At 32.6% G+C, this 22855-nt stretch overlaps 1 protein-coding gene and 1 pseudogene across 1 annotated transcript; both read left to right on the top strand.

Annotated features, from left to right (window-relative positions):
• Window positions 1–3063: 3063 nt before the first annotated feature.
• Window positions 3064–11388, top strand: LOC110692971 (annotated as a pseudogene).
• Window positions 11389–16287: 4899 nt separating this feature from the next.
• LOC110693094 (lectin-like) lies at window positions 16288–18857 on the top strand (the record flags this gene model as incomplete). The annotated part of the gene is made up of 3 exons (XM_021870221.1): window positions 16288–16509; window positions 16616–16755; window positions 17062–18857. Coding segments are annotated over 3 exons (813 nt in total), but the record flags the coding sequence as incomplete, so codon positions are not given.
• Window positions 18858–22855: the final 3998 nt, after the last annotated feature.

The raw sequence follows: 22855 nt of genomic DNA, 5'->3' as shown, positions 1-22855 counted from the left end.
GGGTTTCTACTGTTGTAGACGTGCAATTGATAATTCTTTTAAAAGTTTTTCAAAACAGCAATTTTTGTTGTCAAACTAAGATTGAGTTATTCTTTGAATATTTTTTTTTTATTTTTTAATTGCACCTTGTGACACTTATATGAATTTTTTTCATTCAAATAACATATTTAATATTGTCTTAGATGGTTTAATAGTTATTTGTCTTATAAGAGGTTGAGGGTTTGAACCCCCCTATCCATTTGTTTTTATATATAGGGACTACGTGGCACATTAACGTTCTTAGGAACGCCTTTTAATATATTATTATAGATAGATTGATTTTACTATGAAACCTTCTTTGTCCTTATTGAACTCTGATCCTCTTTGTTTGGCACAACATTAATCGATTGAATTTAAAAAAAAAAACAATATTTTGGAGGGTTTTTTTTTCGGCAAATATTTTGGAGCTATTAAAACATTGCATGCTAACATCATTAGATCAACACTATTGTCCATTGTCCATAATAATAAAGATTTCCCCTCGTGAACTAGACTGAGAAATTAGAGAAATTTTTATGATTAAGGCTTAGAATTTCTCCTCCAAATCATATGGGGTGTAATTAGAGAAATTTTCATGATTAAGGATATGTTCAGATGTACTTAATTTCAGTTCATTCAGCTCCAATAAGTTCAATTCAGTTCAGTTCAGCTCCAATCAGTTCAGTTCAGTTCAATTCAATGAATATGAAGAGACCCTAAGGCTTAAAATTTCTCCAACTTCTGTAAAATTATATAAGTATAATGGCATAGATTCCCCAAGAAGCCCATGATTGTCCCCCCTTCAACATACTAAAACTATTCCCGCTAAGGTCAAGATATTCAAGGTCTTTCATGTTAGTATGTTACTAAGCCAAAGTGGGATGGAGCCATTCAAATTGGTATTTGAGAGGTCAAGGAATCTCAAGAAGGTCATGTTGGACAAAAAATTAGGGAGTGGGCCTTCCAACTTGTACCGCAAATTCACAAGCGAAGATAACCAAGCGAAGAAGCCCATGATTGTCCCCCCTTCAACTTGTTGATATCATCATCTGTAATCTACGTTAATTATGCATACAAATTAAGCTCATGTGATTAACTATATGGTTACAAGAAGCCAAGTGTTCCAAGTTTTCATTCCTCTAATTTATTAAGTTTTTTAGTTTTTATATTTGATTAATTTTCTTTAAATGAATGAACCAAAAAAGTTGTTGTCAGAATTTCTTAGGAGGCCTTAGTTAAGTATGTACGGGTCTTACAAGCATGTAGCAACACTAATTAATTACAAAAGTAATTGTATTCAATTAAGCTCAAATTATTTAAGTCACGTACTGTCAAACTCCTTCAGTGGCTCCGTTCATAATGATGTCTTGTATTCTGTTTTGGGTGTCAAAAAAAAAAAAAACAATCATGGCAATAAACGTGATTGACAAGTCAATAAAAACTAAAAAGTGAAGTCTTTGAGCAAGTCGTTGGTATCAGTCTTCGTTGCTACTACTCCAGAGAAACCTTACAAATTTTATCACTTCATTTCTATAGTCAAAATCATCCATATATTTTTTTTGTTTGTTTAATTGAAGAAAAAAGATATTAAGATATTTCGTTCTCATGCATTGCTTTTTTTTGTTTTCTTTCTTTTTAAAATAATAATAATAGTAATAGTAATAGTAGTAATATTCATTGTTCAAATTGTATAAAAAAAAATATTCATTGTTCAAATGAAAATTTGTCAAGAATAAGTCAATTTTTGGGTGGTTAGTTCAAAATAAGCCAACTTTTCGATTAACCTAAAATAAGTTGACTTTTGAAGGTATATTCTTTTAATAAGCTTAATAACCTACAACCTACTAAACAAGTCATTATTTTAATTAAAAATAATATAATAAATTTTAATTAATTATTAATTATATAATTACATTAGATAGACAGCTTTTTTAATAAAATAAAAAATAAAAATCCTTGCCACCCACCACCGAGTTAGTATTAGGTATTACTGGAGTATCATGCTCATGATATTCCAACATATTAAGTGAAATAACATATGTTTAAAACAAAATAACATAAAAAGTTATGAGATTATGTAAGTGAAAATAAATTGAAAAATAATCAAAATTTCAATTTCATTTCTCTCTCCGCTTTAGCTTTCCCTACCTTTTCTCCCTAATTTCCCAACCCACCATTTTAACATTATCAAATCCTTTATTCTTCTCAACAAAAATTACAAAAAATCTTTCAATTATTATTTTAACCACTCAAACATGCAAGCACAAAATTGCTCAATCAAAGATGAAAATCAATTTCACTACATAAAAAAAAATGAGAAAATACAAGTTCATCTTCATGATAAACAGAAAAACGTTTATTTAGTGGCATTTTTGTAAATAAATCAAAAACTTTTGTCAAATGAGGACCCTAGTAATGTTGATTTATTTAGCCGTGATGATTGGGATTTTATATTGATTTATTTATGGAGCTACCACTGGATAAATGTTTTTTGTCCATCATGAAGATGAACTGGGGCTCCCTCATAAAAAAAATGGTTGATATTTATGAATAACATAAAGATAGGACAATCAGGAACAAGCATGAGCAAAACAAAGTTATAAATAGATTGAATTTGTTTTTGTTTTTACTTTAATTAATTAAAAATGTACTGCTAATTTGAATTAAATATGTTAATTTGATTTGATTCAATCGTATTTATATTATTTTTGAATTGGAAAATTTGTTAAAAATAATCTTAACTTTCATATACATATATATATATATATATATATATATATATATATATATATATATATATATATTATGTTGCTGATGTTTGTAATTTTACCAAGACAATAAAGACATACTTTCTCTGTTCTTTTTTACTTGACCTGTTTCTTTTATCACGCTTGTCAATACAAAATTTTAACGATTAATAACTTTAATTTTTCATAATTAAAAAATATAAAAGTTATATATTATGATAGTACTTATTGAAACGAATTCAAAATGATCCAATATAAATATGTTTTTCCTTACATATTATTCACAAAACATGGTTAAAGGAAAGGTAGTGAATAGTGTAAAAGTCAAAGCGGATCTAATAAAAAATAACGGAGAAAGTAATGTTTATGTGGCCTAGAAAATTAGGCTAAAAAGGCATCAATTATGCTGTAGCCTGTAGGACCTTCTTCACAGTGTACTTCCAAGTTTCTAATCTTGATTACCGACAATGAATCCTCCCTCATCTTGAGCTATACGGATCGGAGTATCAGCACCAGTGATTACTGATTAGCCTCTTCTGGTACTTGCTATTTATTAAGATTATTTTGTTGCTAATTGTCTTTGTCTTTGATTTATCTTGTGTTGTTTCCTGCAACTGGAATTAGATCAGATTTTAGCTTGGTTGTTAGTTGTTGGGAGCTGCGAGTAAGGTTTAATTCTACCTTCTTTTTTTTTTTTTTTTTTTTTTTTTTTTTTTTTTTTTTTTGAATAAATGAAGGTTTAATTCTACCGACAACAAGGGAAATTGGTCTTTTTGAAAATTTCCAATTTCATAATACATGATGAATTTCAAGTATTAAATTGATTGAATCATTCTTTGGCTTTTTTTTGGCACTAGCAATTGCAAAAATTCACTCATCACAACTCCCACCAGGCCACCACCCATAGCAGTACTGAAAATATTATTAAGGCTGTATTTTATTTTATTTTTTTAATAAAAAAAAAGGTTTAGTTAGGGTTTGTTCTCCTCGACTTATTTTCAGCCTAGCTCAGGTGTAATAAGTTCATTTCATTTCAGTTCTTATCTTTAATTTTCTTCTCTCATAAAATATTCAGTTTAGTTCGGTTCAATTCAGTCAATCAGACAGGCCCTTAGAGTAGTTTATGGTGCTTTCAATGTTATTCAAGTCAATTAATCCCTCTGGCCTTTATTTACAAGCCTATTTCCTTTTGTTTTTTTTACGACAATTAAGGAACTTAGAAATTCCATAAAACGCATGATTGGAAAGTATAAATATGCATGTGGGATGGAGTCTTGGAGAGAGACATAGAGAAAGAAAAGAAATACACTCATGGTAATATTTGTTTTTCCCAAATGGAATACATACCTTTTGCAAAGCATGACTTTATGACAAAAGAGGAAACATTATCAAAAAGTCTATCATGCAAAATCTTCCGAATCTCTCTAGGCATTTTCAAGATAGTCTATATTAGTCTACTTCTTTATTTGCAACCACCTTGATTGTGTCATATTAAAAAAACCATTACCAATAATACCAATTTCGTTTTTTGCATTAGAGATTATTAGTGTCCATGCTTTGTGTCATACAATTGTAAATTCTTTATACATAGGAGTTAAAATAAGTAATAATCTCTCACTAATCAGTCCATTTCTTTGTAATCAGCTGAGGAGGCCAGGATAAACCAAAGAAACACCAAATACACAATTATGCCATCATGGCAGAGTCGATTGTTGAAGCAACTATCCAATGGATTGGCTCTTTACTCATCCAAGAGATCAACGTATTATTTGGTGTTGAGGAACAGGTGCGTGCTTTACAACAAGACCTTGAGTTGATGCAGAGTTATCTACAAGATGCTGATTCAAGGCAAGAAGAAGGAGTACACACTTTGATACGACAAATCAGGCAGCTCGCCTATAAAGCTGAGGATGTGATTGACACTTGCATTTTTAGAGATGATTGGAGACATTCAGAGCACAGGCTCATGAGATTAGCTGGCCGTATGTATAGTGTTCCCAATGTCTATAGAATTGGGAAACAAGTAGAGATGATCCAGAAGGGTGTGAAGCGAATAACTGAAAAATTAAATGATTGTGGAATGAGAAAGACAACTAAGTTATGGGAACGTCACAGACTACCCCATGATGAAAGATGTTGGAGGCGGCCACCACCAAGATACTCCCATGATGACAACAATGGTGAATATGTTGCTGGCTTGGAAAAAGATATAGGAAAGCTGGTAGAAGTACTTATGGGTGCGGGGAACTTGCAAGTAAATATTTTATCTATTTTGGGAATGGGTGGTTCTGGGAAAACTACCTTGGCTAGGAAGCTTTACAATCATCCTTATGTCAAGGAGTGTTTCGCTTGTTCCGCGTGGGTTTTCATATCTCAAGAATGGAGAACAGAAGATATCCTACTTCAGATCTTAAGAAAGGTCAGTGGCCCTAATGAGACAATCCAGCCACATACCAAATTGAGTGTGGAAGAACTTGTGGATAAGCTCCGCAGCATCTTACAAGAAAAGTCATACTTGGTGATCTTAGACGATGTGTGGAGGAGAGTGGCTTTAAATGAAATTCTCCCTGCATTTCCACGGGAGGATATGAACAGAGGAAGCAAGATTATAATCACCACTCGAAACCAAAATATTATTACAAACCTAGAGCATAATTCATATACCCATGAGCTTGCTACAACCTTTACACGAGAAAGAGGCTTGGGAGTTGTTTTCTAAGCTAGCTCTTAGTCATTATAAAAATCGTAACATGGAAGATTTTGAGACACTGGGAAAGGAAATGTTGAGGAAATGCGGAGGACTTCCTTTGGCAATAGCAGTATTAGCTGGGATTTTGACTAGAAAGAACAGCATTGCAGAATGGCAGCAGGTGAATACAGCAGTACGATCAAGAGTGATGGAGGGTACACAAACAAATACGGGTCAAAGAGTACAAGATTTGTTGGCACTTAGCTATGATGATCTACCTTATGATTTGAAGCCTTGCTTTCAGTATCTATGTGTATTTCCTGAAGACTGTCAAATTCCAGCAGGGATGTTGACTAGGATGTGGATAGCGGAAGGTCTTGTAACTGTACATAATGAAGAGATGTCCCAAGAAGATGTAGCAATGCAGCTCTTGGAGGAATTGAGTCATAGGTCTATGATTAAGATAGTTCGGACCAATTTTAAAGGAACCATAAAGGCAATTCAATTGCATGATCTATTGCGTGATCTTTGTGTCAAAAAAGCCAAAGAGGAGAATTTTCTTCAAATTTTTACTGCTACAAGTAGTCATAGCACTACAACTATCCAACCTCGCAGGGCTGCTCTTCATTCCAGGTAAATAGAAATATATTGTCGAAATTTTATATTTATGCACTTATACTTTACTTTCTTTGTATTATATGGTCTTGTGCATTGCATTAGTGATTGGATTAGATTTATACTTTGTATTAATCAAGGTAGAGTAACTAGTTACGAAACATATTGAGAGAGACTTCTAAGTTATGGTAAATTATTTGAAGCTCTAATACTTTTACTTTTCCAGCATCTTATTGCCTACCACAGATTCCAACCTAAGGTCACTTGTATTATTGACAAGATCTAGCATCTTGCATTCTGCTTATGAATCAAAGGAGACATTGGACTTGAGGGTTGTACACAAAGATTTCAAGCTGCTTAGGTTGTTAAATCTTTGGGGTATTAAGACTGTTTCTGGAACCTTACCTATTGAAATTGGGCGTTTAATTCACTTGAGATACCTTGGAGTTCGAGCCTAGAATATTACTCGTCTTCCAAGGTCAATTGGAAAACTGAGAAATCTGTTGACCCTAGACTATAGGAACATTGACTCAGATAATAATGTATCAGTGCAGATCCCTAATGTCTTGAAAAAATTAGTGCTACTTCGACATCTATTTTTGCCTATAGAATCTCCTTGGAGCCTACTAGAGTTGCAATTAGGTGAATTGAAAAACTTGCAAACGTTGTGGGGTGTGAAATGTGGAGAGCTCGGTCACTGGTTTTCTAGAGAGATGGCAACATTAAGCACAACGCTGTAGAAGATGAAGGTGATTGTGTCTTCTAAAAGTGACTTGGAGGGCGTCTTTAGTTGTCCTAGCCTCGTATTTGATCGACTCCATACTCTCCACTGCCAATGGTTAGATGGTGTTGTATTACAACATGTAAATCCAATATCTCGTAACCTACACCTACATAAATTGGTTTTAGTTGGTCCGATACAAGTGAACTCAAAACTATCTATCATGTTGCCGTCTAACTTAGTCACTCTAGAATTGAGGGATAGCATTATGGAGGGTGAGGGACCCTATGGTAGTGATTGGGACATTGACACACCTTAAGTTCCTTAAACTGTCAAATTCTTATATGGGTACTGTAATCCAATGTGAAATAAACTCATTCCCTGCGCTTGAGGAGCTCTACTTGGAGAGTCTCCCGAACTTGAACATGTGGAAAATACAAAGAGGGGCAATGGCGAGTCTTAAGAAGATAGAGATGTTATGGTGTAGAAAGTTACATCGATTTCCTCAAGGTGTGGCTTTTGTTACTACTCTCCAACAATTTGAGTTTTCCGGAATGTCCAAAGAGTTTAACCAAGAAGCAGAGGAATCCGGATGGTCAAGGAATGGGCTTAAGATACCTCAGAGCATGGAAGCCATTATTTACCAATGTGATTCTCGCATTGACATTTCCTCCCTTAGCAAAATCTATGATCAGCTTATTGTTGGGGTTTTCTTGAATAATAAAAAGCAGGCAAGTTTTCTACCAAGATCTAAAAAATATATGTAACCAACCTACACTTCAAAATTCTAGTTTTTTTTTTTTTTTTTTTTTTTTTGGGGGGGGGGGGGGGGGGGGGGGGGGGGGGGGGGGGGGGGGGGGGGGGGGTTTAAATAATACCCTTATATGTAATTGATTGATTGCAGAAATACTGGCTCATGAAGTATAATGAGCACTACTATAATTGCTTCATGTTGTACGCCACATACCTCTCTCTACACGAGTGTGACCGATTTGGGAATAATTTTCTTGGACATGGAGATCCCATGGATAGTTGCTGGAAATGGAGCCAGATAAAAGAAAGGTATGTGCAAATAATTATTAATCAAGTGAACACGAAAAATAAGCTACTGTATCAATTTTGTGTTTTATTTTGCACTCCCTCTGTCCCTTAACTACATTCTTATTTCTAAATTTACACGGGAAGTAAGGAACTTGGAGCAACCTTAAAACCCGATTGATTAGAAAGTACAATGGGAATTGCAAGACATTTATTGCTGTTTTTAAATAAAACAAATATGGAATGATATTAAATAAAGCACATGTCATTAATCCTTTGAAAATAAAAAGGATCAATCACATTTGTTTAAATAAAAAAAAGACCAATCATATTCAGTTATAGTGCTACACATGGATTTAGAATGTTTAAAAGGGTGAATGAAAATTATGATTTCTGTGCAACCATTAATCGCAAAAAAGAAAAATAATTAAAGTAAGGGTAATGCTATATGTAGCCCTAAGCATTTAATATACTTCCTTTCTTAGTATTAAGTCGGGAATTTATCGACAATTCACGAGTAAATCGATGTAATAAATGTTTATTAATTGTCAATTCTTTTCATTTTTAGCTTTTTATATGCAGCCCTTAGGGCTGTATATATCTTTTTCCTTGAAGTAATGCCACATCACAACTATTTAGGGATAATTTGAGGATATTTGATAAACTTCCCTTACTAAAAAGATAAAGTAGGAATGTAATTTTGAAACACCCAAAAAGGAAAACAGGAATGTTATTAAGGGACAGAGGGAGTATTCTTTAGTTTTATACGTTTGCTCTTCAAAAAAAAGGTACGGAGTAGCATTTTATAATATCTTGTTCTTCATACTGAATATGAAAAACGTTGTATAATCATAAAGGGTGATTGATTAGTGAAATTCTCATCAATATTTATATCATATATATAAACAAAAAAAAACAAGCCATTTTTTTATCAAGACTTTTTTTAAAAAAAAATGTTGAATGGCAAGTTGTATTGAACTTTAATGGTCGTAGTATGTCAGTATGTTTATACATGTATGTCTATGATGGTCATACTCATCGTATGTGTCTGTACGTGTACGTATTTGAGTGCATGTGTGTGTTTTCACTTGATTCTTCTTTCACTCGGTGGTTCGTGTGCTTGATTGTTAGAATTTTAATAACACAAAATGAATGTGATGCCATGAAGTATCCTATATGTTAGTCTTCTGTTATGTCAAGTGATCATATGGGGCTCTTCAGCTCATTACATCTGTTATGTCAAGTGAGTTTGCTCCATAGCTTAAACGGTCACAATGAACCAGCACTACTTAACTCTCACAAACATTATATTGGCCATGCCTTTATTTAGTCTCATCTACTTTACAATTAACACCACCAAAACTTAATAAAGTGAACAAACAGAAGGAGATGGAGGGAGTATTTTGTTAGATATTTATGCTATTGCATGTATACAACTCTGTCAACTCAATATAAATCAGAGGTATACCGTATTAATAGTAATTATAACAAAAACAAGATGAAATGTACTTGAAGAAAAATCAAATGGAATTACTTTACAGGCTGCAAGAATCTTCACTTCCTTGCATACTCACACAATATATCCGTCAACTTTTTCATGGCAGTGATGGTGCATCAATAATGGTGGGCAAAATAGAGCGGCCACCTTACGATACTTTGTTTGATGTGCGTGGAGAATTCGACACAAAGTATCTCTCTTTAGGAGTAACATATAAATTTACTTTTGTGGTGATGTTACCACAAGCAGCACCTGTGCAGCATAAGAGTAAGCAGCCTGCCATCTTTTATTTTGGTCAACTTGGTAAACTTGGGCCTTTTGAGTCATACGAATATGACTTGAATGACAAACCGAGAGGTGAGTGGATAAGGCTTTTTGTCGGTGAATCTAAGAAACCCTTGGCAAATATTGGAAAAATGACCTTCTCCTTGGAGGAGGTTGAATATGGGTTGGTAATTAAAGGAGTTGCTATTGAGCCAATATTGAACCAAGAAGCAGAGGAATCCGGATGGTCAAGGAAAGGGCTTAAGCTACCTCAGAACATGGAAGCCATTATTAATCAATGTGATTCTCGCATTGACAAATCCTCCATCAGCAAATTCTATGATCAGCTTATTGTTGGGGTTTTCTTGAAAGAAAAAATGCAGGCAAGTTTTCTACCAACATCTATAAAATATATGTAACCAACCTACACTTCAAAATTCTAAGGTTTTGTTTTTGGGGGGGTTAAATAATACCCTTTTATGTAATTTATTGAATGCAGAAGTACTGGCTCATGAAGTATAATGAGCACTACTATAATTGCTTCATGTTGTACGCCACATACCTCTCTCTACACGTGTGTGAGGATGACTCACTTGGGGATAATGTTCCTGGATATCAAAAACCCATGGATAGTTGCTGGCAACTGAGCCAGATGAAAGAAAGGTATGTGCAAATAATTATTAATTAAGAGAACTCGAACAATAAGCTACTATATCAATTTTGTGTTTTATTTTGTATTCTTTAGTTTTATATGTTGGCTCTTCATAAAAAAAAAAAAGGTAGCATTTTATAATATCTTGTTCTGTCATACTGAATATGAAAAACGTTGTATATTCATCATGATAACAAAGTATAATCATTAGATTTGTTAGCATTATATGGGATGCTCTCTTCCGTAATTCCCCATCATGGCTTCCAGCATACTCCCTCTGTCCCATAAAATATGCTCCACTTTTTTCTTTGTATTGCCCCTCTGAGTTTGCTCTATAGCTTAAGTAATCACAATGAACCATTACTTTACTCTCACAAACAATATATTGGCCATGTCTTTATTCAGTCTCATCTACTTTATGCAATTTACACCACCAAAGCTTATAAAGTGAACAAACAGAAGGAGATGGAGGGAATATTTGGTTAGATATTTCTGCTATTGCATGTATACAACTCTTTCAACTCAATATAAATCAGAGGTATACCGAATTAATGTCAAAAACAAGATGAAATGTAGTTGAAGAAGAATTAAATGGAATTGCATTACAGGCTGCAAGAATTTTCATTTCCATGCATGCTCACACAATATTTCTGTCAATTTTTTCATGGCAGTGATGGTGCATCAATAATGGTGGGCAAAGTAAATCCACCTTACAATGCTGAGTCTTATAGTGTGCGTGGGGAATTCAACACAAAGTATCTCTCTTTAGGAGTAACATATAAACTTGATTATGTGGTAATGATACCACTAGCAGTGCCTGATCAGGATACTGGCCTTCGATTACTTCTTGATCTTCGACTTCCTGATCATCGTAGGCAATGCGAGTCTCAAAAGTATAACTTGAGTAAAAAACCAAGAGGTGAATGGATAAGTCTTTTTGTCGGTAAATTTAAGACAACCTCGACAAATATTGAAATAATGACCTTCTCCTTGAGTACCATGTCGAAGGTTAAATATGGGTTGGTAATTAAAGGAGTTGTTATTGAGCCAATAGTTACACCCAATAAATAAAAAAATCTACAATGTCATTCTTAAAAATACAATTTGCTAATTTGGCGTAATCTGATTGGCCTATTAGTATTTTTACTTTTCATTTAAATTATTTTTAATGTCCATAATGTATTTTATTTTTTGTTTGTTTGTATGTTGTCTTTTTGTACATGTTTTTTTTTTTTTTTTTTTTTTTTTTAAGAAATACATAATTATAAATTATGCAAGTCTATCTTTATTTAATTGATTTTCGAATTTATAATTATAATTAAAAATCAAATAATTAAAATTATTCATCATTATTCATCAATGTAACATCTCCGATTTACTAGCTAATAATAAACAAGAATTAAAGGAAAATAAACAACCTTTAAATAAAATTGGCGGAAGCTTACACCTAAATCCATAAGCAGATCTAGGGGGTGGCCTACCCGGACCTTGGCCCCCCTATGCCCATATTTTGATACATACTTCCTCCGTTATCTTCTAGATGCAATACACCCTTTAGCACGGTAATTAAGAAAGGTGGGGTTTACATGATATAATAAACTTTAAAATAGGATGAGTGGTTGTTAGGAGTGTAATTTAGTGGGCCATGTGTTTTAAATAAGGGAAATATAATAATTTTTCTATAAAGTAACTTTCCTTTTATAGTGTGTTGCAAGTATTGTGACATTTCCTTTTTAGGGAAGTGTTGTAAGTAAAAGAAAACGGAGGAAGTATAAATCAAATATCTTCTGTAAAATATACTCCCTCCGTCCCCGAATGATAGTCACTATTTCCATTTTTGGACACCCAAAATGTTAGTCACATTTCACAATTTTAGGTCCCATACAATAACACAAAATGACCTATATACCCTCATTTTTTTGGATGTATTATCTGTGCTTCCCAAAATACCCTCATATTTGCCTTTGTACTTGTGCCTTAATTGAATGAGTTGTCTCCCTTTTTAATGACAATGAGTTTCTCTCTCTTCTTTTTGTGTTTGCAAATGATTGGGTTTTAGTTCCCATGTACTTTATTTATTTCTCCTTAATTCCCGTGATTTTCACCCAAAAGTGACTATCATTCGGGGACGGAGGGAGTATAATTTTGGTAGTTGGTTTAGTCGGTTAGTTACTTGATGTATAGATGTGGGAAGGTTAAGGGTTCAATTCCCCTTGTTTGCACTTTTTTTTTTTATTCGTGTGGATTTCTTATACTCATATTTCTTTGGCTTAATTAATTGAAATTAGAGCTGATCACACTAAGCCCGGCTCGATTTTGGGCGAGTTTTGGGCAGAATTTCCCGGTCTGAAATCGGGTCGGGCCTGGGTTTAATTTTAATTTGGGTTTAATTTTTTTTGGATTTCTGGGTTTAATTTGTGTGGTCGAATGCCTTGATTTTTTTTTTTTCTGGGTTTAATTGATTTTGAAATTTTCATGGATTTTTTTGGTTTTTAGCCGATTTTCTGGGTTTTTTGGTTTAATTGATTGTTCTATTTTACTCGATTTTCTAGTAGATGTTATTTTATTTTTTTGGGTTTTTGGGTTTAATTTGTGTGGTCGAATGCCTTGATTTTTTGGGTTTTTTAGCCGATTTTCTGGTTTTTTGGTTTAAATGATTGTTTTATTTTATAAGATTTTCTTGTATTTGTTATTGTATTTCGGATTTTTATTCTGTTTTTTTTTATTATTATTAATTTCGGACTATTTTTCTGGTTTTTTTTATTATTAATTTTTGGATTTTTTTAATTAATTTCGGACTGTTTTTCTGGATTTTTTTTTAAAAATCTTTCTGGGTGTAATTGATTTTCGAATTGTTGAGTTTAATTGATTTTTTTTAATTAATTTATTATGGGTTTTTATTGATTTTGGTGTCCAAAATTTGATGTAGGTTTACACTTCACATAGCAAAAGGATTCAAGATGTTGATTATGGAATTGTAAATTTTGACAAAGTTTTATTTTGATGAATTGTAAAGTATAGACTTGATAAATTTTTATTTTGATGAATTGTAAAGTACATATTTTTTGATGAATTTTTATTTTGAATATATGTACTCGGTATGTAATTATTAAGATGTAGATTTTTTGAATATATGTATGTAATTATTAAATACACTTGTATTATGTTTTTAATATGATTGTCTACTAATTTTTAAGTGAAAAAAATAAAAAATAAAATATAATAAAAAAAAATTAATTAATAATTCGGTTTGTTATTCATAGCCCTAAGGGCTATGAATGAAAACTAACAAATTCCTCCAATTAATGGTATATATCTTATTCCAATGGAATCTATGACAAACTTAATATTAATAATTAGACCATCATTCAATTCTCATTAAATTGTATTTAAAATATTATTTCCTACCCACTAATTAGTTATGCACATTAATTTAGGAAATAAAATACGTTCATTGTACTGCAATTCTGTAAATCATCTTGAAAGCAATTTTTTTCTTTTTTTTTTGTTTATAAAGGGAAAAATAAAAAGAGCACACGATTATTTTAATGACTTTGATTTCACTGGAATTGGTCTAAGTATGGCAGTCATATTATTACAAATTCGTCCTGTACAGCAATATCATTCTAAAATTTTCAAAAGTAAAAAGATTAACTACATGATTTAAAAAATTTTACAATTAAAATAGTAAAATATATTTCAACAAGTTAGAGCAACTCCATTGGCAAGCTAATTGTCAAATTAGCTTGCCATGCCACCTAAGATTGCAAGGCTATTATTCCTGCTAGCTAATTCATACCACAATGGTTAGGCTAATTAATATTTAGATTTTTCAGCTTTATTTTTTAAATAATTAGTATTTTATTAGAGACAATTAATTTCTAAGCTAATTAGCTTAGCTAAGCTAATTTGCTTGGCATTAGCTTGACCAAGCTAATTATTAAATATACTCCAATGGTTGGGCTATTAGCTTGAAAATTATTAAAATTGCAAGCTAATCCTTGAAAGCAACCATTGGAGTTGCTCTTAGGTAGACAATATCAGCAAGTCAAATAGGATTTGTATCCTTCTTTTTTACTCCGAATACGTAAGAGTGGATTATAATGTTAGGGTAGAATCACAAGTATTAAAACAACTAGCAATCTAGCATGATCGTAATTTGCTTCAATAAAAAAAATAAAAAAAAAATTATCAAACCAGTATACATTACTTCATTAACAGGAAAAAAAAGAAAAAAAAAAGACAATTTATCAAACAGTTTGTGGACAATAAGATTATCACAATGCAATAAATTATTTTCACAATACTGATGGTGATGAATTGATGATCAATTACTCATTAAAACAAAATATTCATCTCATAAAAGACAAAAAGACATACCTTTTAGAATAAAAAATAATTCCTAAAACTCTTGCTAACCTTTTTTTTTCCACTAGTATAGATAGAAAAGATGTAAAATGACGAAGAGGAAATGTTGTAAGTTAGTTTGTTGGAGACTTCAGATTTTTTTTTTTTTCCTCATATATTTTTATGGTATAAGTAAGATGAAAAGTCTTATTCCAATTTAGGCGTCAATCATTAGTTTCATGGGGAATTAACATATTTGTGTGGGTATGTGCTATTTATTGACTTGTTGTTTTTTATTCTTCCCCATAAATATTAAACATGTACACTATTATTTTTATTGAAAATATAAGAGAATCTAGACATGTATTAATGATTATACATAGCCCTAAGGGCATTTTTGGGCACTTTTGGCACCGGTTTGCATTGCGATCCTTCTCCTTCCCTTAAATCAATGTTCTGCCTTTTAGTGTTTGCATTGCGATGACTTCGTTGTTGACTTAAATATATTACTCCCTCCGTCCCTAAATTACATTCCTATTTCTAGCACTTATTCCTCACATAATAGAGGAAAACAATAATGTAATTTAGGGACGGAGGGAGTACAAAAAATAAGTACATTGATGACGTACCATACCATACGTGTTTCTTGAGTTTACCTATTCATATTCAACTTGTTCACATGCATCCATGATCCATCTGCTATTAAAAATAAATTAATACGATTAAGAGATCCTTCAATATTTCTACCATTAAACAATGACTTCTTTAATAATTGGATCTAATTAATTATTATTAATTAAGCTATTACACTGCATATAATTAGTGTAGAGTAGATCTAGCTAGCAAATATTTACTCCAGTAGCTTAGCTTATTGAGTCAATGTTAGTTCAGTTTCCTAGAATGTTTGGATTTGGAAGTGTGCACAAATATAGAGATTGGATTATAAGCACTGTCAAAACGGTTTGACAGGTTGGGTTCGGTTCGGTTTCAAATCAGTTCGGTATTAAATCGTGTCGGTTTGAAATCGGTTTAAATGTATCGCGGGTCGGTTTCAGTTCGGTTTAATTAGTTATCGCTTCGATTCGGTTTCGATTTATTCTTGAGCGGTTTTAATTCGGTTCGGGTTGTAAACGCTTCGGGAAGTAAACGGTTCGGTACAGCCGGGTTGCGGTTTGTTAACGGTTCGGTGTAAACGGTTTTTATACCGGTTCAAACAGTTTCGGGTTGGAAACGGTTTTGAGTTAGAAACGGTTCGGTTCTTTTTCGATTCAGTTTTATTTTGGTTCGGTTTGTTAACGGGTTCGCCTTTTATACGATTTAGCATTATTCAGATCAGTTCCATTTCACGTTTACTAAATTATGGTTCAGAACGGTTTTTATTTCAAAAAGTCGGTTTTTAATCGGGTCGTTTGGATTCAGGCAGTTAAACAATTTTGGTTTAAAATTCCATACTACTTGCTAACTAACTTTTTGCTGGTTAACAAGTTTTATATCAAGGCGAAACTTTATCACTTCATATTTAGGCATTTGGCATTATATTATATACAAATTCTCATCAATTTTAAAAATACATATCATGTTATTTTCAAGGAAAAATTGATTTTTGCTACCTATCAAACAAATCAAATTGAATTTTGCTACCTATCAAAACTTTTATTTTATTTTGCTACCTAACAAATGCCCTTTTTTTAAATTTTGCTACCACCGTTTGTCACCACCCTTCAGCAACTCGAGTGTTTCGGAGTGCCCCAGGAGTTTGTCCAAAAGGCAGAAGAATGTGGATGGTCAAGACAAACCCTTAGGCTGCCGCATAACTTTGAAGCCATCATTGAACAATCTGACACTCCTGTTGACTTTTCCTCCATCAGCAAGCTCTACGAGCAGCTCATTGCTGGAGTTTTCTTGAATAATAAAACACAGGCTTGTTCACCAATCATCTCTATAATTTATTTTTTCTCAGTGTTACTGCTTAAAGTTGAGTCTGATTTCCTAAGTACTCAGTTTAACCTGTGATGTAACTATGCAGAAATACTGGGTGGTGAAGCAAAATGACATCTACTATAATTGCTTCATGTTGTATGCCACATGCCTATCTTTGGCTGAGTGTGACCCATTTAAGTATGTTCCCTTGGATAATTGCTGGGGATGGAGCGTAATTGAAGAAAGGTATAGGCTAACATTCTGTATATCATTTGTTGTGTTGCTGCCAAATTCTATTCAAGAGTAATCATAATATAGATAGAATCTGTTAAATTTGATGGTTTTTAGATCTTTTGGTACATTCAATGTAAATTATAGTACTTAATAGTCGATTCGCGTTACTTATTGTACGGACAATAGTTTGTGCTTGTTTTTATAGTAAGTTCACATTTCAAAGAGGAATCACAATATAGATTTAGTCTCTCTTTTTTAATTAGAATGTCTTCAAGTCCTTGATGTTTGTTCTTATTTGGGTTAATTTCTGTGCTGCAGCGATGGAGCATTGATAACAGTGGGAAAATTGAAACCAGCATCTTTCAGTAATAAGCTCTTCTATGTGATGGGGGATTTTGACGCTGGAAATCTCTCGCCAGAAATCAGTTATGAAGTTGCATTTGTGATAAAAGTGCCTTTCTCAGCATCTGAAAGGTGTCTGAAGGCTGCTAGATCTTATTTTTCCTACGCTCCCGGAACATCCCATGCAGAGGAAATTGTGTTGGTTGACAAGCAAAAAGATGTATGGATTCAAATAGTTATTGGTGAATTCATGACATCCCCTGCATCTATTGACCAGACTCTACACTTCAGGCTGGCAGGGATCGAGCCTGGGTTCGAAATACAAGGTGTTGTTGTTAGGGCTGTTCAAAAACCGGTCCTGACCAGAACATTGGACCAGACTGGAGTTACTGGACCAAAGACCGACTATACCAGCCTAAAGCTTTGAGCTTTTAACTGATTGTAACCTTAGATTGGTGTTGGTTCCTTTTCTCTCTCTCTCTCTTTTTTCCTTTTTATGAGGCCGATTTTCTGATTGGATTTGTTCTTTATATCCTGTATAATACAAGAAAAGAGCATTATGTAAAATTGGATGACAAGCCTAGGAATGAATGAATGTATACAAGTTTTGGCCAGTAAATTTCATTATTTCAGGCATCCTCGCGTAATGTTGGAGTGGTGAGATTTTCCATGAGTTTTCCTCTACAAACCCATAGAGAAAAGTGAGTTGATGATAGTCAAAGGTGTTATCGTTGAGCCAAAGCTTTGATTTCTTAGAGACATTAATGACATCTTTATATGTTTCAGAGATAGTATAATGACATGATTATGCTGTGAGAGAGGGAAAGAAAGAGATTACAAAGTATTACTTGAGGTTTGATCAGGTAAGAGAAGCCTGCTGCATAGCTAAAGTGTGGACGTCATCTTCAGCTCACCGTAAGTATGATAATCTTGTATGAAGTATATTGGATTAATCTGCATTTAGTGCATTCCCTTGTTCAAAACTTAAATTCTGCCAAACAGTTACATGTGAATATGCTGATGTGAACATGTTAGAACTTAAGTAAACAGGATTCTGTCATAGATTCACTGTTGTGAACATGTTAGAACATAGGTAGCCGGGATTTTTTCAAGAGAATATCTGTTGAAGATTTGCAAATATTTGACATACTGTATGATTATGTGTGTTGAAAGATGGAAAGGTTGGCTTGTTGAAATTGATCTTTGTGCTAAGAACAATAAGGCATGCCTGGATGTTTAGTGTGATTATTATCTTTCTATTTTGTAAAATATGATGACATTCTGTATTATGTTAATATGTATGAGTTATGTTCATTGAAAATCTTTCAACAATAAGAACTCATTTTTCTTGATCTATTTACAAAATTTTCTCTGTACGGGGGGTTGATGTGCAATTTTTTTTTTCTTTTTCTTGTGCATATGAATGTTGAGTAGTTTGAGGGTATACATAAATGTGGCTTTTTTTTTTTTACACGGTAAGATCGATATGGGGGTGCCCCTCTTATCACAGGAGGGGTGGGGTGAGGATCGAATCCATGTCACTCTTGGGGGAGATGGAGGGACAAACCCTCCCTCAATTCCATGATCCTCAAATGTGGCTTAATTATTAGAGATAGAGGTTAGTAACAAATAAATTCAGTATTTGGCGTTGAAGGTATTTGCAAGAGGGGAACAATTGTGATGGCAACAAAATTATTATTGAATAATTAGGGCATGTTCTCTTATGTTGAATTCAGCTCAACTCAGCTCAATTCAGTTTAGTTCAGCTCCTAATTTCCTTCTCTTATAAAAATTCAGTTCAGTTTAGTTCAGCTCAGTTCAATTCAGTTCAGTTTAGCTCAATTCAGTCCAGTTAAGTTCAGTTTAGTTTAGTTCAGCTGAGTTCAGTAAATAAGAACATACCCTTAGACTGTACTCGTGTCAATGCACATGTTATATCTTTGGAAAAATTGACATTTACTACCACCGAAAGCACCCTGTATCATATTTGTCCACCCACCCAATTGGACTCTCAAAGGATATTAAGAACCATGGTATAAATTTCAGAAATTTTTATTTCCGGGCGAAAAAAATCAAAAAATTTCAAAATTGAAGGCTATCCACGCTTTTTGATAAATTTTGGAGTTTAGGGGCCTAGTGTAGAAAAATATTAATATTTCAGGAGTACATCTCGTTGTCATATAATACCGTTTGAAACCATATATGATCATTTTATGTTGTCATAAATGTTCGTAGTAGGCTTGAATAAATGAAATTTGTGCAAGTTATAAACAGGTAATTAAATTGGTCGTTTAAAGGCAAATTGGATGGTTCCACCAACCCAATTGGACTCCCAGAGGATATTAGGGACCATGAAAAATATTTCGGCAATTTTTATTTCTAGGCGAAAAAAAGTCAAAAAATTCCAAAATTGAAGACTAATATCCATGTTTTTTGAGAAATTTTGGAGGTTTCGGGGCCCGGTGTCGAAATGTCTTGAAATTTTAGGGGATATATATCGGGGTTATATAATGCTGTTTAGAACCATATATGATTATTATTTGTTGTCATAAATGTTTGTGGTAGACTAGAGTTAAGAAATCGGTGAAGTTGTAAACCGGTAAACTGATCGTTTAAAGGCAAATTGGATGATTCCACCCACCCAATGGGACTCCTGGACGGTATTTGGGACCATGGTAAACGTTTCGGTAATTTTTATTTTTGGGCGAAAAATAAGTCAAAATTTTCAAAATTGAACACGTTTTTTGAGAAATTTTGGAGAATTCAGGGCCCGGTGTCGAAAAGTCTTGAAATTCTAGGGATACATCTCGGGGTCATTTAATGCCGTTTGGAACCATATATGATCATTATTTGTTGTCATAAATGTTTGTGATAGGCTTGAGTTAATGAAATCGGTGCAAGTTATAAACCGGTAAATAGGCCGTTTAAAATTGGGTGGTTCCACCCACCTAATTGGACTCTCGAAGGATATTAGATACCATGGTAAATATTTCGACAATTATTATTTCCGGGCTTAATTGCATTGAACTAAACTTAATTTTTTATGAGAGAAGAAAATTAAGAGCTGAACTGAACTGATTGGAGTTGAACTGAACTGAACTGAACTGATTAGAGCTGAGCTGAACTGAACTGAATTGAATTGAAATTAAGTAAATGTGAACAGACCTTTATTACGGAGTAGTTTAGGGAATTAGACCCATAAATTTGAATCTACAAGATTTTCTTGAATATTTGATACAATTATATTAACATCATTTCAAATATTTTATATTATCTTTATGACAAACATATTACTTTTTATTTGGTGTTCATAAATATACATTTACCTAAAATATTATTCCAACTCCTTTTGTAATTATCTGATAAATGGAGTGATATTAGATTTTACTAAAAAGTAATACTCCATAATAAAATTTATTTCTATTATTGATATTTAATAAATTACTTTAAAGCATCACTTTTCTTTATTAGATATAATTATTTTTTAAAAAAATAAATTACATGGGGTTTTCACTTTTGGTAATGGGATACTTAAAAAAAGGTCCGTTTATGAAAAGTGAGACACTTAAAAAAACGGAGGGAATATCACATAAAGTACACTTTTTAAGTCAACTTGACTCGGATACAATCATTAGTACCTAATGATACTCCCTCCATATTTAAATAATTGCTCAATTTCTTCGGACATGAAAATTAAGTAAGAATACGAGTAATATAAAGTATTACTTCTTATTCTCTAAAAAAAAAAAAGTATTACTACCTCCAACCTAGAAAGAACGACCCATTTGGCCTAATTTTAGTCCCAAAAATAATGACCCATTTGCATTAAAATCCCCACCCATTTGCAATAATAATTATGCAAAATTAGCTTCCCCATATAAAATTTTGTTTTTCTATGTACTTTTATTAATTTCTCTCTTTACGTTTTTACAAACTCCATGTAAATTTATCTTTCCAATATACTTTTACTTCTTTTTATTTAACTTTCTTAATACCTGCGAAATCAACCCACATGAGTCGTTCTTTCGGGAACGGAGGGAGTACTTCTTATTTCATGATTGAAAATTTGAGATGGGTTGGTTGAAGAAGAAAAATAATTAATACTCCATAAAATATACTCCCTTCGTCCCCAAAACTTCGACCATTTTGGGTTGATTTTGCGGTTATTAAGAAGCTTAAATAAAAAGAAATAAAAACATATTGGAAAGATAAATTTACATGGGATTTGTAAAAAAGTAGAGAGATAAAGTATTAAAAATACATGAAAAAACAAAATTTTATATGGGGAAGCTAATTTTGCACAAATATTGTTGTAAATTAGTGGGTATTTTAATGAAAATGGGTTGATTTTTTTGGGACTAAAATTAGGCCGGAGATCAAAGGTTTGGGGACGGAGGGACTACATGTTTTATTTTATTTTAATTGACATAGATATTTTATCACCCTTGTCTGTACAAACTTTAATGATTAATAAATTTATATCTCCATAAGTAAAAATTATAAAAGTTAGTATTATGATATTTATTAAGATGAATTTAAAAAAATCATACATGAATAAGTTTTTTTCTTACATATCATTTACAAAAGACATTCAAATGAGGGATGGTAAATAATGTTAAAGTCGAAGTGGGTCATGTAAAAAAAAAAAAAAAAAAAGGAGGGAGTAATATGGAGGATGAGAAACCACTAGTATATACTATATATACTACCTCTGTTATTTTTTCCAACTTTAAAATATTTTATATCTAAAAATAGGGTTATGCTATATGTAGCCCTAAGAGTTATATATAAACATTAAATACACTCTTGGAAATTGTATAAAATTATGAATTCATGACAAAACACGCATAGATCAGTGTAATTAGTGTTTATATTTTTATGATTTCTTAACTTTTTACGATTTTCAAGTGTAAATTTAATGCTTATATGTAGTTTTAAGGGCTATGTATATCAGTTTGCCTAAAAATAATACCCCAACTTTGGAATATGAAACGGATGTAGTATTTTAATAAAGTAGGCTAATTAATTAATGCGGATGACTTCCTGAATTATTGATCCTAAAATAGATAAAATAGTACCCTAATCCGTCTTGTGTGTGGCTGGTCAGCCCGTGTGGCCACGTATAAAAAAAATAATAATAATAAAGTAACCCCCATAACACTGACTAAGTAATCCATGCAATACTGACATAATAACTCCTATTACACTAACGTAGTACTCCCTCCGTTTTTAAATACTTGCTTCATTTCTATTTTTTGCACTATTCATTCGTCCTATTGACTAATGTTTGTGATTTATACATATGAAAAAAATATAGACTTGTGGGTACTTGTTGAAATGATTAAAGATTAGCATCGACATGTGTGTCCAAGAAAAATGGAGCAAATATTTAAAAACGAACGTAATAACCTAAATAACCCCTACCCGGCTACTCCGTATTACATTGACGAAGTAACCCTGTAATAGTTGACCAAACAGTCACATATAATGCGACAGTACTCTCGTTTAGTCGTTTTATTATTTTATATACCAACTACCAAGTAGTCTAAAATGAAGTCGTCCCTAAAAGAGTTAAAAGTCTTTCTGCTCCTCCGCTCAGGTAACGGGTAACTCTCTTCTACTTTCTCTCTCTAAAGTTCCTTTTTTATTTAATTTTCTGTTATACTAAAATTCCATTCAATCTTATTACTATTGTTATCGATTTTCTTGCATTCCCTTTTTAAATTTTATTATTGCTACCAGTAAACAATCATTTGAGATTCGAAATCAA

The sequence above is a fragment of the Chenopodium quinoa genome, unplaced genomic scaffold (genome assembly GCF_001683475.1).
Source record: "Chenopodium quinoa cultivar QQ74 unplaced genomic scaffold, ASM168347v1, whole genome shotgun sequence".
In the NCBI taxonomy this organism is placed as follows: domain Eukaryota; kingdom Viridiplantae; phylum Streptophyta; class Magnoliopsida; order Caryophyllales; family Amaranthaceae; genus Chenopodium; species Chenopodium quinoa.
This window is presented reverse-complemented; position numbering and strand designations above follow the sequence as displayed.